The sequence below is a fragment of the Pimephales promelas genome, chromosome 21 (genome assembly GCF_988280905.1).
Source record: "Pimephales promelas chromosome 21, fPimPro1.hap1.1, whole genome shotgun sequence".
NCBI classification, from domain to species: domain Eukaryota; kingdom Metazoa; phylum Chordata; class Actinopteri; order Cypriniformes; family Leuciscidae; genus Pimephales; species Pimephales promelas.
The window spans coordinates 3,478,848-3,493,372 of NC_142789.1; the positions used below are offsets into that span (position 1 = coordinate 3,478,848).

Genomic DNA, 14,525 nt, shown 5'->3' on the forward strand with positions numbered 1-14,525 from the left:
TAAACAATGTCATGACACGACGGCGTCTAAGCAGGATATGATAGTATAAAATTCTTCAAAATCACTTTAGATCAATTTACTGCAGCCTTTCTGAATTAAAAAGAATACATTTCTTTTAAATCAACAACAACCTTACCTTAATTTATTTGTTATAGACATGCTTTTCGTATCAGTATCAATACCCCGATCGATGTTTAGTTTTCCTAACATTATTTCATCAAATTATGTGTATATTTAGGCACATGACCTACATCCATTCCAAGCCAGTGCGTGATGCAGGCTAAAAACGTGAGACCCACATGCCTTTCCGAGCTGAGTCCAGGGTGTTTGATGGGATGTTCATTCGGGCAAACCCTCGATGGCTCGGAGCCTATCAGCAGCGCGTGCGTGGAGAGGAGGAACTCGAGCAATATTAAAGCTGTCAGGGAACAAACAGCAGTCACGGTGCGCTCCTCCTCTTCTGCATGTGCGTCCCCACGCCTCTCCTCCTCCTCTCGAACATTAGCATAAAATCTGTGTCAGTAGGACAGCGATCACATGGAGCGCGCGCATGAGGCATTCCAATGTCAACCGAGTGCACGCGCATTCAGTCAGTCCGATACAACACACACAGAGCGGGAGAATAGCAGCTATTACAGGGAAGGAAGAACAGAGGGCGTGTGAAACGGACTCAGTCCTTGGCACACAATACCACAAACAATTTAAAGGGCACTGAAAGGAGGGGGGACTAGAGGGGGGAAGCTCAGTCACATTTCTAAAGCACCTGAAAACGTGTTTGGTGTGATGATTGTGCTCGTCTCAAACTAGTTGCACATCTCTGCCTTGATGCCAGGTCACTAGCTCGGACTCTTACTGTACTGTACACAGTGTTCCAGCTCAGCTCTCTAACACTGAGGACGGCGCAGTGCCCTGCTAACCCGAAGGACATCTGACTGACTGAGAATCAGCTTCTTCTTTTTTTTCCATTGTACATTTCCATAAAAGACTTATTGAAGTTCTCTTCTCACCTGTCTGGACGGAATTTGAAACACGCTGAGTATTATAATAGATTCCCACCTTTCCTTCATCAACATCAACATCAATATGGACGGCAGTCCAGGTGAGTTAAAACAATATTGGCTATAAGCTATTCTAGATTATTTATTTATTTTTTACATTTTTAAATCACTCGATTAGAGTTATATGCACTGTTTTATCTAAGCCAATGTTGATATAACTTGAACTTTGTAAAATAGAGACTCAGCCAGCTAAAATGTATAACGTTACACGCTCACGTTTGATTTTGCCAAGAAAGGACTGTAATTGTTTTTCATCTTTTTCATTTTAAAATGACATGATTTATGTTATTTTTCCATCTGCACGTTGCATTTCTGATGTGAAATACATTGTGGCTACTGTACCGCGTGCCTGCGTTAACGATGTTTTGACAAATGTTTCCGGTCTCGCGTGGCGCGTAAACAAACTCACGTGCAACTGCTCGCGCGCTCTTCCAAAAGACATCATCATCCTCATACATCAGTCTTGAGTTGTTTTTCAGCGTGACCTCAGCAACCAACGACTTGTTGCTATAACAAAGTTACAATCTTCAAGGCTATCTGCCGCGATTCAGTAGTTTTGTTTTACATGTAGCGTGATCTCCAATAGAGAGGTGTCATCCGAAACTGGGTTATCTACTGTCAAGGTGTTTCCCTCTCGAACAGGGAACGTGTTCACACTGTGAATCATTACCCGAGTCACGCTCGTGCGCCAGTGACTGATCATTCTCTATAAGCGCTCCTCCTTTACATTCACCCAAACACGTGCTGATCGTGCATGCCAGGAACATGCGAGGAAACCCGTCATTTACAGACAGTAAACACTGCATCAGGCAATACACCCGAGGTTTGTTTACTGGCACGACATGACCTTTCTCGTAAGCCAATGATGTTTTTAGATGGCTAACTAGTCATTTATTACAACCGAAACATTGGTGGGTTGTTTTAACCCAACTTTGGGTCAAATATGGACAACCCCAGCTATTTTTTGTCCATATTTGACCCAAAGTTGGGTTAAAACAACCCACCAATTTTTAGAGTGTATAGATTCATAATAAAGTCATCTTAGATAGATATTTGTATTTAGTCAGAACGGTTACACTTTACAATAAGGTTCATTAGTTAATAACTAGTTTACATGAATTAAGAATGATACGTTTGCAGAACTGATTACACTCTAAAAAATGCTGGGTTGTTTTAACCCAATTTTGGGTCAAATATGGACAAACCCGAAATGTTGGGTTAAAAATGTAATGTAAAAATTTAACCCAACGGCTGGGTTAGTCCATATTTGACCCAAAGTTGGGTTAAAACAACCCAGCATTTTTTAGAGTGTATTTATTATTATTTTCAACATTTACTAATGCATTATTCAATATTATTTTATTAGCAAAGATTAACTAATATAGTAAGAAATTGCTCATTAATAATATATTAAATAATGTTAACAAATGAACCTTATTGTAAAATGTTAGCATCAGAACAAATGCATCGTGATTGTGATGCTATAGTTTTTGTCAGCAAGTAAACAAAACTGTCCATTAATTGTACATAAATGTATTACTATTGTTGATACAGACTACAATTATCAGTGTGCTACTTTAGGATTGGTTAGAAATCACATTTATAATTGGCACATAAACACATATTGTCAATGTCATATCCAGTATGTTATTTTTCTGATTCGGGTGCTTGTGATTTCCTTGAAAGCGCTCTGTTCGCCAGCTGCACGTTTTGCATGTCATCAGACAGACTTTCACTTTCACCGTCACGAGGATCAACTCGGAACTCCACGTGCCACGCGTGATTTGATTTCCCAGGCGCACGCACACACACATACACACACCCCCTCCTTGCCTGTGTTTTTGTTCCGGCAGCCGATCTCATCCGGCCTCTGAGGGGAGGGAGGCTGGTCACTGGGTCAAAGTCAAACAGCCACAGCTTTCAGCTCAGTCCGTTCTCCTCTGCCTGCGTGATCTCTGTTAGACAACACAGGCTTAGAACAAGCTCAGCCTTATGTGACAGAAGATGCTTGGTGCATTGTAGATTGACTCATCTTAAAAACAGAAAGCTCATATATATTTTTATAACTCGCTTGTGCTTTGCCCCAGTACAACATCCGGCAGTGTTATGTCAAAAATAAAATATATTACAAAGTGAATTAATCATTTGTAGCTCAATGAGTCTTCATTTACATAGATTGTGCTCCAAATATGTGTTTCTTTCCAACAGATACAGTAATATTGACCTAGTTTTCAGCAGCAGGGCATCCAGTTCTCTGAACAAACCTTCACACACCTTTAAAGCCTCCCAAATGACAGTCTCAACTTAGAGCTCACCTGCCATTTACTTAATGTTCATTTGGCTGGTTTAAAATATATAGTTAAAGGGGCGGTTCAGAATTTTAGACATCGGGCCTCATTTCCAAGTTAGCCTTAGTGTTATTTACCAGTGGAGACAGTTTTCAGAAATTTTCATCCAGTCGTTCCAGTTGCATAGTTCGCCGGTGCTAGCCTGCCATTAAAAACGGTTTTACCCACTCCACAGTAAACCAAAAGCAAATAAATTATAACACCAGACAATCGATGTAAATGTCTGTTGAGAGAATAGTGTTAGAAATCAAAATACCCTTTAATTGCATTGCAATAGTTCATACTTTCATACTTTGTTCCCTGTATATATTAGCATAGTCTACAGCAGTGGCGGAGTGATATGTAGTTAGGTAGTCCCGATTGTAGTGCGCTTCGGTTCTGTGTTTACTTTTTGGCGCAGTACTACTAAAGGCTAATTTATACTTCTGCGTCGAGGCTACGCATGTCGTGAGTGTTTATACTTCTGCGTTCAGGTCTTGGTTGCTCTGCAGTACTGCTCCGAAACGCTAGTTGGCGGCGGAGGGTTTTAATGTTCCACTGTGTTTAGATTCCTCGCGGCTAGGTTACTACAAGCAATGGCGCCTGAAAGAGAGCGGATCATGTTGGAGCTTATTGAGGTGGAAAAACAGTTAATTTTAGGGAAAATACTAAAACTAAAAGGCAGAAACGAGAGAAGACGTCGGAGGAGATGGTACGTGCAGAAATGCGTAGGAGGAAATGCGATGCTACCAAGCCGACCAATCACAGATCTTGAGGTCCGTGTCGTCGCGACGCGTAGTTCCATTTTTGAGGAGGTGCGCGTCAGGCTACAGCGAAGGGTGCGCGGTATGGCACGCGTCTGTGCGTATGCTACGCCGTACCTACTTAACCGGAGCAAAGTAAAATTCTGCCGCTGCTGAGAAAATAGTTCCTGTAAATGTATTTCGATCATTGACATGCAAGAGTAGTTTTATTTTTTACATTATTCTCTCAACAGACATTTACATCGATAGTCTGGCGTTATAATTTATTTGCTTTTGGTGTACTGTGGAGTGGGTAAAACTGTTTTTAATGGCAGGCTAGCAGTTACCGTTGACTCGCGCTAGCCTAGCACCGGCGAACTACCGCATGGAATTGGAACGACTGGATGAAAATTTCTGAAAACTGTCTCTACTGATAAATAACACTAAGGCTCACTTGGAAATGAGTCCCGATGTCCAAAATCCTGAACCGCCCCTTTAAGTCCTTTAGCGTTTAACATTTTTCTGTTGATCATTCAACACTGCTTTTAGAAAACATTATCATGAAGAATATATAAATAATGCATAAGAAACTACACAATTAGATACACAAAGTGGAAGCATATGATCCTCTTTTATTTGACAAGTAAGACATCACAGTATCACACTCCAGGTGATACAAAATGTCAGTAGTTATTATTATTGTACATTACAACAAGGTATGCTATACAGCAGTTTAATGTTTTAAGTTGAAATGACAAAGGTGATTGTATCTAATTTAAGGCGGCATTTTTTTAAAGTGTACTTTACAATATATGAAGTGTACATTTATAGCCTAATGTTATTGAAATCTAAAGTCATTAAGTGATTAAACATAAAATCTAGCTTGCATACAGTATATGCTATTAAACAAACACAGCACTCCTGTCAGCATTCAGAATGTCATAAAGAGGGATGTTGAACAGCAGGTTTCACAAACTCAACCCACTCTTTTCTTCATTCTTCTAATCATTCTCATTCACCCTTGCACATGTGAGATACAATACACAGGAAAGGTGTTTTGGTGTATGGGGAAATTATGTGTCATACAAAATGTCACTATGGTCGTGGAAAAAACGTTTAACTCGGATGTAATGAAATTGAGAAGGGCAGTTAATTTAGAATAATATCTATATTTCATGCACGTCATATAAACAAGTGAGACGAGGTGAAATGAGTTGCTTATAAAAAAAGAACAAGAAGGCGAAAACAAAAACAAGCTCGTATGTCGAGCAAACGTGACCGTGCACGTTCATGCATGCACTCCAGTTTCCGGTGACTCAAGTATTACAAACACGGGCGCATAAACCTGGCCCTGGTTACTGTTTTTAAGCCCTCTTCAAACGTGAGCAGCAGGCTGGCAGTGTGCTTCTCTCTCTCTCTCGTACTGCGGCTGTTAGACACGGGACTGCGCAAAGAGGCTTGTGTTTTCGGGGCGTTCACTGTGTCAGGAGTGCATGTGAGTCGACGGTCAGGTGGCTGGCAGCTCTGGAGCGCGCAGCGCGTGAGGCGGGGGCGTGAGAGTTCTTCCAGTTTATGATTCACAAACAAATTGTTCTTTTGAGTCGATTCTTTTGAATGACTCGGTTTAACAGAATCGGGAAGGTTAGAAGAGAGGGCTTTGCAACGATGGAGACAACTATTTTTTGGCGCAAGAAAAACACACTTAGGGAAATAATCTTGGCAACATTAAAATGGAAGATGTAAATTGCATTTGAAAAAAATAAATAAAATATGAATCGCAGTTGTAACAAACAGCTGTAACGAACACTGAACTCGAGAAAATCGTCATGCGATTCTCGGAACGCTGTGGAGAGACGGATCGAATCACTGAAGTGAACTGACTCTCTGAAATAAATCCGATTCCCCAACGTTACACACACTTATACACGTGAGTCAGTCTGGCTCATCCTGGCAGTCTGGCTCGCTTCTCACATGTTTGAGCCCTCTCCTGGCGCGGTTTGAAACATGTGATTCACGATGACGGATGAGCTAGTCAGACTGAAAGTAGTGAAGGGTTCAAACATGTGAGACATTAGCAAGTTTACATAGAAGTCAGTGGCTTGGCAAGATTTTTCTACTGTTCTAGACAAAAAAAAAAAAACATAGACCACATCCACACCCACTCAGTTTACAATACCATTCAGTTAATTGCTGACATTTAACAGATTCGGAGAGTAACAATGTGGCTGGGAACTAAATTGCATGTTTGTTTTTGTTAAAGATTTGCATAAAAGCCTCAGCTAAATTACAGATTTGCCAAATCCTGCTGATTGGATTTAAACATCCAAAATGTGCCAAACTGACGTGAATATACATGAATCACATTTAATAAACTGTGTAGAGCGCAATGAATATGTAACCTAAAATGAAAGTCTTCATTCTGCTCACTTAGAGATTTATATCATGACAACACTCGGATGTTTGGTATGTTAATGGACATGACAATGTTAATGTATGGTCTTGGTAGACCATTGGTGCTTCTGTAGAGCAAGTATGGAGAAGTGCTACTGTAAATACAGTCACAGACATGTTCCCATGATATACCACACAAGAAATTACACATAGCACATCTAGGCAGGTGGAGCCTGGGGAAGGTGGAGGGCTGCAGGACTTTACAGCAAACACTAAACCAGACTATTTAAATGTTAAGCACGCAAGCTCATTGGCTGCTGATGAACCAGAGACCAATCAGCTTGTAGAGCCATGTCGTGAACAATTTGAGGGCTAGTGTATTGTATTCCATTAAAGATCTGCTCTCTCTCATGACTGAACTACATATTTATAATAACAAGACAAACTTATCCTCATGAAATCTATATTTTTTCCTCTTTCTCTCTTCTCCTTCACACACACACAGGTGAAGGAGTGATTCACTATGCAGGCTCAACTGGAAGTGCCAGCCCCAGCCCAGGAAGCCCATCCAGTGGGTACCAGACCCAGTCTCCATCCTCCCAGCCCTCATCGCCCGAGGAGGTCTCCTTCACTGATCTTGGTGCCCCTAAAAAATACTCAGCTGGAAGCAGTGGCAATTCTGCAAGGGGCAACAAACTGGTTTTCCAATTTCCAGAAGTAAGCAGTGCTTCCTCTGTCAACACCGTTACACAGACCGTAACGTCATCAGGGCAAAACTCCTACTCTCACCCAATGGTTGGCAGGCGACCCATCGGATTCACGGGTACCTTTACTAGTGAGTATTATTGGTGATGATGTTGTCTCAAATTCTGTGACATTGACCACTGCTAACTCATTTTAAATGCGTGTTGATAGAAACCGGAGGTATGGTGTTGCTTTGCAAAGTATGTGGAGATATTGCATCAGGATTTCACTATGGTGTCCATGCATGTGAAGGATGCAAGGTAAGGACACTTCTCACTCATAAAATATTCTCAAAATGCAAAACTGATGTGGTCTCTATTCAGTTCATGTGCCTGTTGCTTTACTCACACACACTCAATGTGATCTTGTGTTCTCCTCAGGGTTTCTTCCGCCGCAGTATCCAGCAGAACATCAATTATAAGATGTGTGTGAAGAATGAAAACTGTCTGATCATGAGGATGAATCGCAACCGCTGTCAGCACTGTCGCTTTAAGAAGTGCCTCTCTGTCGGCATGTCCAGAGATGGTAAGAGCTTTAAACATACAGTTATAATGACTATATTATTTAAAGTGTTTGCTAAAAAACAGTGTTAGGAATGTTGTTGGTTGAGTAAAGAACCACCTAGCAATGTCCCAGAACCCCTCAGTATAGACCCTAGTAATTGCACTTTTCTAAGCAATTTAACACTGATCTGGAGACCAGCATATAGACTGGTCCAGCATGAACCCACTTAACAACATCATGCAACACACTAGCAGTTTGTCCATTGGCAAATGCATACCAATTCCAATTGGTTTCAAGTAGACTCTGCGTGATCTGAAGTTTCGAGTGAGGGCAAAAAATGTCCCCATGTAGGTTGAAATTTGTAAGGCAAATGTGATGCGTTGACCAACAGAAAGCTGCTTGGTTTGAAAGTGACCTCTGTGTGAGTGGTGTTTCTTGCATCACTACTATTGACAATGGACAATTGACGTTTTTGGGGCAAAATTTCTCTAATGTGATCGCACCTTTACAGCACATTCTCTCAATTCTCCTCAACCCAGCATCCACCATCTGTTCTGTAATGCTTGCACCTATGGCTGACAGTTTCCTTTCACCGCTGATTTATTAGTGCGGGCACGCCGAAATCCCACAAGTCATCGCTCACTGTAAAAACTGCTGCAAATCAGCTTAATTTGGGGAATTGGGGACACCGAGCTCCTAGTGCACCGCAGTTTAATGTGTTTCCAGGTCTTCGTTTGCTGTATTGCTGGATTAATTAAGATCTAAACGCTCGCTGGGATTTAATAAAGTGCTTTGTCGATGTAACCCAGAAGCTTATAGCATTTATTTCAGTTGAATGTAATGCATAAATATACTAAAATATCTTTTTTCGAATTTGTCCTCTAGCACACTTTGCCCATACAGGACACTGCTGTCTCTGGGGAGCTTTGTAAACTGGGCTGATAATAAATCATATTTTCTGGGGCTAGTGTACATATTTAGGTGACCTAAAAAGCGGGGAAAGTAAAGTGATGCCTTATGCACCATCATATTTCAACGTCACATGACCTACTTGATTTTGTTTTCCTCCCTTGTTGCAACTCATGCTGTAATTGCACAAGATTTCCAGTTCATTTGAAAGTTTATGAATATATAAAGAACCATTATGGATTTAACTTTCCCCTTAAATGCCCCCAAAACGTAGATGTCGCTTGCTTTACAGTAGATGCTATATTCTTCCTCCATTATATTATGTCATTGAGCTTGCCACCGGAAACCTTGCCTTCTCCTTTAACACTGGTCTTCACGTGAGGGTGCTATATGACACCTCGAGACACGCGAAACCTTGTTATATTACAGGCCTAAAGATCTGGTTTTGCATTAGTGCGTGTGTTAGCAGTTGCTGAAGGCACTTCACATTGCTCAACACTTGGTGCTCCTTATCAGTCTAGTTCATCATCATATTATGTTCCTCTGCCCTACAACGTTGCAACACTTAACTATTCTAACGCCTTCTTCGCTCTGCCCTTATAACCTGTAACCTGCTAACCCATGACCCTGTGACTGTATCGTTTCCCCTGCTGTCACTCACTCCATAACTCATTCCCTCCCTGACACCAGTGCTTCAGGTGACTCACTGACCCACTTCCCAATGGGATAGAGACACACAGAGAGAGAGAGAGAGAGATGAACAGAAGGATGGGGGAGGGGTATTATACAGTTGTAGGATCTATGAATAGCTGCGAGGTGGAGTAGGGAGAGATCGGAAGAGGAAGAGGAGAGGGAAGTGGAACAGAAGCTTTGTAGACCAGTTATGTGATACGAACGATTAGTGGTCACTGTGATGCAATCTTGTTTCATGTCTTTTATAAAATGGATCCTGAATGATGATTTGTCAGTACAGTTGTACCTTAAACCGACCGAACACTCCCTGTATCTGGCTTTCACTCCGGCCCCGTCCACACTACTGCGTTTTCGTTTAAAAACAGAGGATTAAAACGATCTCTGTCCACATTAAAACGATTGAAAACGCGGATCACGTGACCATTCACCAACACTGGGCATGCGCGTACCGGTGTAAACAGGAAACGGATTGACTATTCCTCAGATTTGGGGACAGGTCATGTGATGGGTGGTTGACGAATCATGGAAGGACACATCATGACTGATGACACCAAATCATAGAGCCGAGCGTGAGCCTCTGCGTCATCGTTTCTAAAGTTGTCTGCTTTGTCTCGTCTTCACTAAAACGCCCTCCGGAGATTCAAAACGGAGCTGCAGCGTTTCAAAACTTCTCCGTTTTAGGTCTTTATTTTTTCCGTTTTAGTCTGGACGGGAGGTGCAAACGTAGCAAAAGGTCTCCGTTTCTAAACGAAAACGCAGCAGTGTGGACGGAGCCTCCGTCTCGCCGACTGTCTACTTGACGCCATTTTCACCGATAGCACAGCCCAAGTGCATCCCAACTATGCACATGCACAGAAAATAGCTTACTTCAATGTGCAAAATAAGGATAAATCAATAAAGCAATTCCCTTACTACGTTAGAGGCTGCAGTCTTTAGCCTCCTTGTTAGAGCCGTGACCCCTCCTTGGTGCCGTGACCCCGATGAGAGTGAGGTCCTCCTTGTTAGAGCCCCCGACTCTCATGCCTTTAGACTCGGGTTCGAGGCCCACTCGGAGCAGGTCGAGTAGGACCCGGGTGGAGGGGTTACATATTCACAATACAGCGCAGCCTCTCGTACTTCACTGCATACGGTTGTACATTCAGTGAAACCTTTGCATTTGTATGATTGGAATATATATATTGACATTTAATCCCCTGTTTCTCCTAGCTGTGCGATTTGGACGCATTCCGAAGCGCGAGAAACAACGTCTACTGGACGAAATGCAGAGTTACATGAACAGCCTTAATGAATCGGCGTCCATGGACATCAACTGTTCGTCACCCACCGACACCCCTACCAGCCCTGGAGACGGCGAATCAGAAGAGGCCATCGGTGCGATCTCGCAAGCTTATCGAAACATCTTTGTGAATGGGGAGAAGGTGTTGGTGAAGATTGACGACGACAATAACAACAATCCTTCTTCCTTCCGTCATAATCCAACACAAGAGTCCGGCTACACCCAGTCTCATCCTCAGCCGAGCGTCTCCCCGCAAGAACATCCCGTACATTCCACAACGAACTGCCTCTCCCAATCCAGATGTCCGTTCGCCAGCCACGACAACAAACCAGCAATCCAGGTCATAGACAACAGTCACTATAACTTCCCACAGTCCTCGAGTCCCAGTCAGGGAACTACTCCTTCTCAAAGCTATCCATCAAAGCACAACAGTTATTCCACTCAGACGTCTTGTCCTTGGAGACTGAGTCCTGGTGCTAAAGTTCTGGTAGGTTTATATGAAGGCGTATGATTTGATGCACATCGCAAAACAGCAGAATTCATGTGATTAAATGAGTCTCGTTCTGTATTTCTCTAGGCATGTCCTCTCAATGCATGTCCCGTCTCCCCAGCCAGTCACTCCAGTCAACAGGTCTGGGAGAGTTTCTCCCAGTGCTTCACTCCAGCTGTTAAAGAAGTGGTGGAGTTTGCCAAGAGCATCCCTGGGTTTCAGGCACTGAGTCAACATGATCAGGTCATGCTGCTGAAGGCAGGAACCTTTCAGGTGAGAAACGGCAACATCTGTCCCCTTTCTTTTATGTAGAAACATATTGATTATGATTATGTTTTATTATTTAAAGTCAACTAAGAGTCTTAGTTCAGGTTCTTGCCGCTGTGATTCAGGTCATTTAAACCAAAATATTGTTGACTCAAGATCCCGATTTAAGGATTGATCTGGTTCAGATTGATACTGGTTCAATTGAGTAATTGAAAAGATTTGACTCAACTGAACAATTGGATCATGTATCCGATCTTTAGCAGTTTCAATCACATGGTGTTACGGACTGTGCAAGACTCTAGACTAATATCTTTACAGATTTGTTTCAACACTCAATAACTAAGGTCTGAATGAAAGCGACATGCGTCCATTTCAATGAATGAAGTCTTTGAGAGTGCACTTTACACGACCCAATGTTGAACAGTTTATTGAACATCATTTTTCTTCATTGCAGGTTCTAATGGTGAGGTTCTGCTCGTTGTTTGACGCCAAGGAACGGACTGTAACATTCCTAAATGGTCAGACCTACCCGTTGGCGTCGCTGCGAGTGCTTGGCATGGGCAGTCTTCTGGACGCCATGTTTGAGTTCAGTGAGAAGCTGGGGAACATGGGTCTGGAGGCCGACGAGATGGGTCTCTTCATGGCTGTGGTTCTGGTTTCTGCAGGTACATGTCACAAGCAAGCAATGTTTCAAGTGTGTCGATCCAACTTTAAATTCATTTTTCACAAGGCTGTTCCGAACTGTATAGATACTTCATTTTGGGTATTCCAATTCCAAATCAGCATCACATGTGTCCTTTGTGGATAATGTGATACTAAAATCCAAAATGGTGGCTGTATTCAAAGAAAAAGCTAAATTAAGTTTTGATAAACTGAATTGTGGGTTAAAAACTTGGGATGGCGAAAGAAAAGGTCAGAATTGTGAGATTAAAAGATTCAATTATGTAATACATTTTTAAAATTCTGTGGCGGAAACAAACTTTCATGGAAAACAGTTGTATTAGCACACTAATTATGTCACCCATTTTTTTAATTGCATCATATTTTTGTGCTTAGACTAGTAGAGAGCCTCCGCTTCTGGCTCATGGGACCTTATAACATATGATTTTTGTCAATTTAAAAGATAATTCTGAAAGTCAAGAAAGTCGCAGTTTGTCATGAAACAGAAGAGTAACATTTAGTTTTATGTGAATTATGTGACGGCGTACCGTTACGATTATAACGTAAGACTATAGAAACAATGACAGACGTTAGCTTCAGTAAACTTAGCATCATTCATTGAGAGAAAATGTGCGCCTTTGGGGTTTGTAGTCTTTCACAGTCTTATACCTCAACAGTTTTACATCAAACTGCGACCTTCTTTACTTTAAAATGTATCTTTTAAAAAAAACAGCGCACAATTCAAACCAGATCAAAATATTTGTTGTCTCTCGCCATTGACTACCATACAATATTTTTCCGAAATAAGGTCCCATGGTGGTCGACCGGAAGGGGAGGGACTTAGGCTCTCTCTATACTTCAATTGAGAGCTCTGTTTGTGTAGCGAACGTGTTTGCCCATTCCACTGCTCTACTTTTACATTGCTTTTCAAAGTAAACACACTAGACGGATGTCTTCAACCGTTGCATTTGCATCTCACGTCTTTTGCCGCACGACACGCCATTCTAAAAACGTGGCGCTCAAGTTCAGCTCAAGTAAAAAGACAACTTTTTTAGTTCTGTGACCTGCGTTTTAAACAGCAAACGGTGTTCTGTTTGAACCGGCCTTTAGAAGGCGAGCAAGGCATTGCACTAGAGTTTGGAGTAGAGTAGTAATGATGAGTGTGTATTCCAGGTACTCATGATTGTGTACTCTGTGTCAGATCGCTCAGGTATCTCAGACATGGGTGCCGTCGAGCAGCTCCAGGAGGATTTGATCGGCGCTCTCCGAGCTCTCATCACTCGCAGGAGGCCAGAAGACAGCGCACTCTTCCCCAAACTCCTTCTGCGTCTGCCAGACCTCAGGACACTCAACAACCAGCACTCCGAGAAACTCCTCGCCTTCCACATCGACCCCTGAGGCGCACGCCAGACCCAAAACACAGATCCAGGGTGCTCTTCTGTACAAACAAGCCATGCATCGTTCAGGACGAACATCTGACTCGCACTTACACTGACACGCTTCACCACGTCAGACTTTTCCAATGCAACGCAAGGATTCTTTTAAAGAATGGTGCAGATGCTGGACATTTGGACTTTTCAGGAGAGTTTTCAAGAAATCCAAGAAGAGGGAATCGATTTTTCTTCCTAAAATGGACATTCGATGGATGGTTTTATATAACCAGCATTGAAAGATCGGTGTCAGTAGGTTTTGGGACATTATAAATATTCTTCTCACTCCAGATGCTATGCATTCAGTATCATATTCTTCAGCACATCGTACAACCTTTCAGATCCTAGCTCATAACTCAATCATTTCCTCTAACACATTCTTATATCTCTTTGTGGACCTTTATAAATATTGTTTACAGTCAAAACATTGAGTGTAAAAAACATGTATTATAATTGAAATGTATGATAGTTTCTCATAACTGTATAAGACTGTAGTATGAATTCACGTGTGGAAATATCATGATAATAGCAGGTTGTGTCATGAAGAAAGGACTGCTCATCTCATCTTGTATTTAAACGATTCGGATTATGTCATTTACAACAGCTCTGCATGGATATGGTTTATTTTCTACCCTTTGCAGTTCAGAATTTTCTGAAAGTGTCTTTTGTATTGGCGGAGATGAGTTAGCAGCAAAGCGGACATTAGCATTTCTACACAAAGTCTATTCATTTGTTTCACGTGCATCTAAATGTATATTTCGTAAATGTATTATGTTTATCTTTTACTATAGAGATGGCAAGATTATGTGATATTAAAAAAATACATTTCAGTTTTTGCAAATCTGAGTATTTTGTATACATGCGCATATATTCATATAATATCCTGAGCACTGCACGTTGCTTTGCACTTGGAATGCTGATGGTGCACAATGGTATCCTAGCAACAGGCGATGGAACCAGCATGATGTATGTGATCCATGCCAAGATTTTCACCTTCATTTAAATAATGTCTCCAGGGTTCCAAATGGAATCT

General features: G+C 41.9%; 1 protein-coding gene across 1 annotated transcript; it reads left to right on the forward strand.

Annotated features, from left to right (window-relative positions):
* Positions 1-476: 476 nt before the first annotated feature.
* nr1d4b (nuclear receptor subfamily 1, group D, member 4b) lies at positions 477-14,322 on the forward strand. The gene is made up of 8 exons (XM_039663375.2): positions 477-1,099; positions 7,025-7,354; positions 7,435-7,523; positions 7,644-7,788; positions 10,576-11,132; positions 11,223-11,408; positions 11,857-12,067; positions 13,264-14,322. The coding sequence occupies exons 1-8, from the start codon at positions 1,084-1,086 to the stop codon at positions 13,458-13,460; spliced, it is 1,731 nt and encodes a 576-aa protein (XP_039519309.2). The 5' UTR covers positions 477-1,083; the 3' UTR covers positions 13,461-14,322.
* The last annotated feature ends 203 nt before the right edge of the window (positions 14,323-14,525 follow it).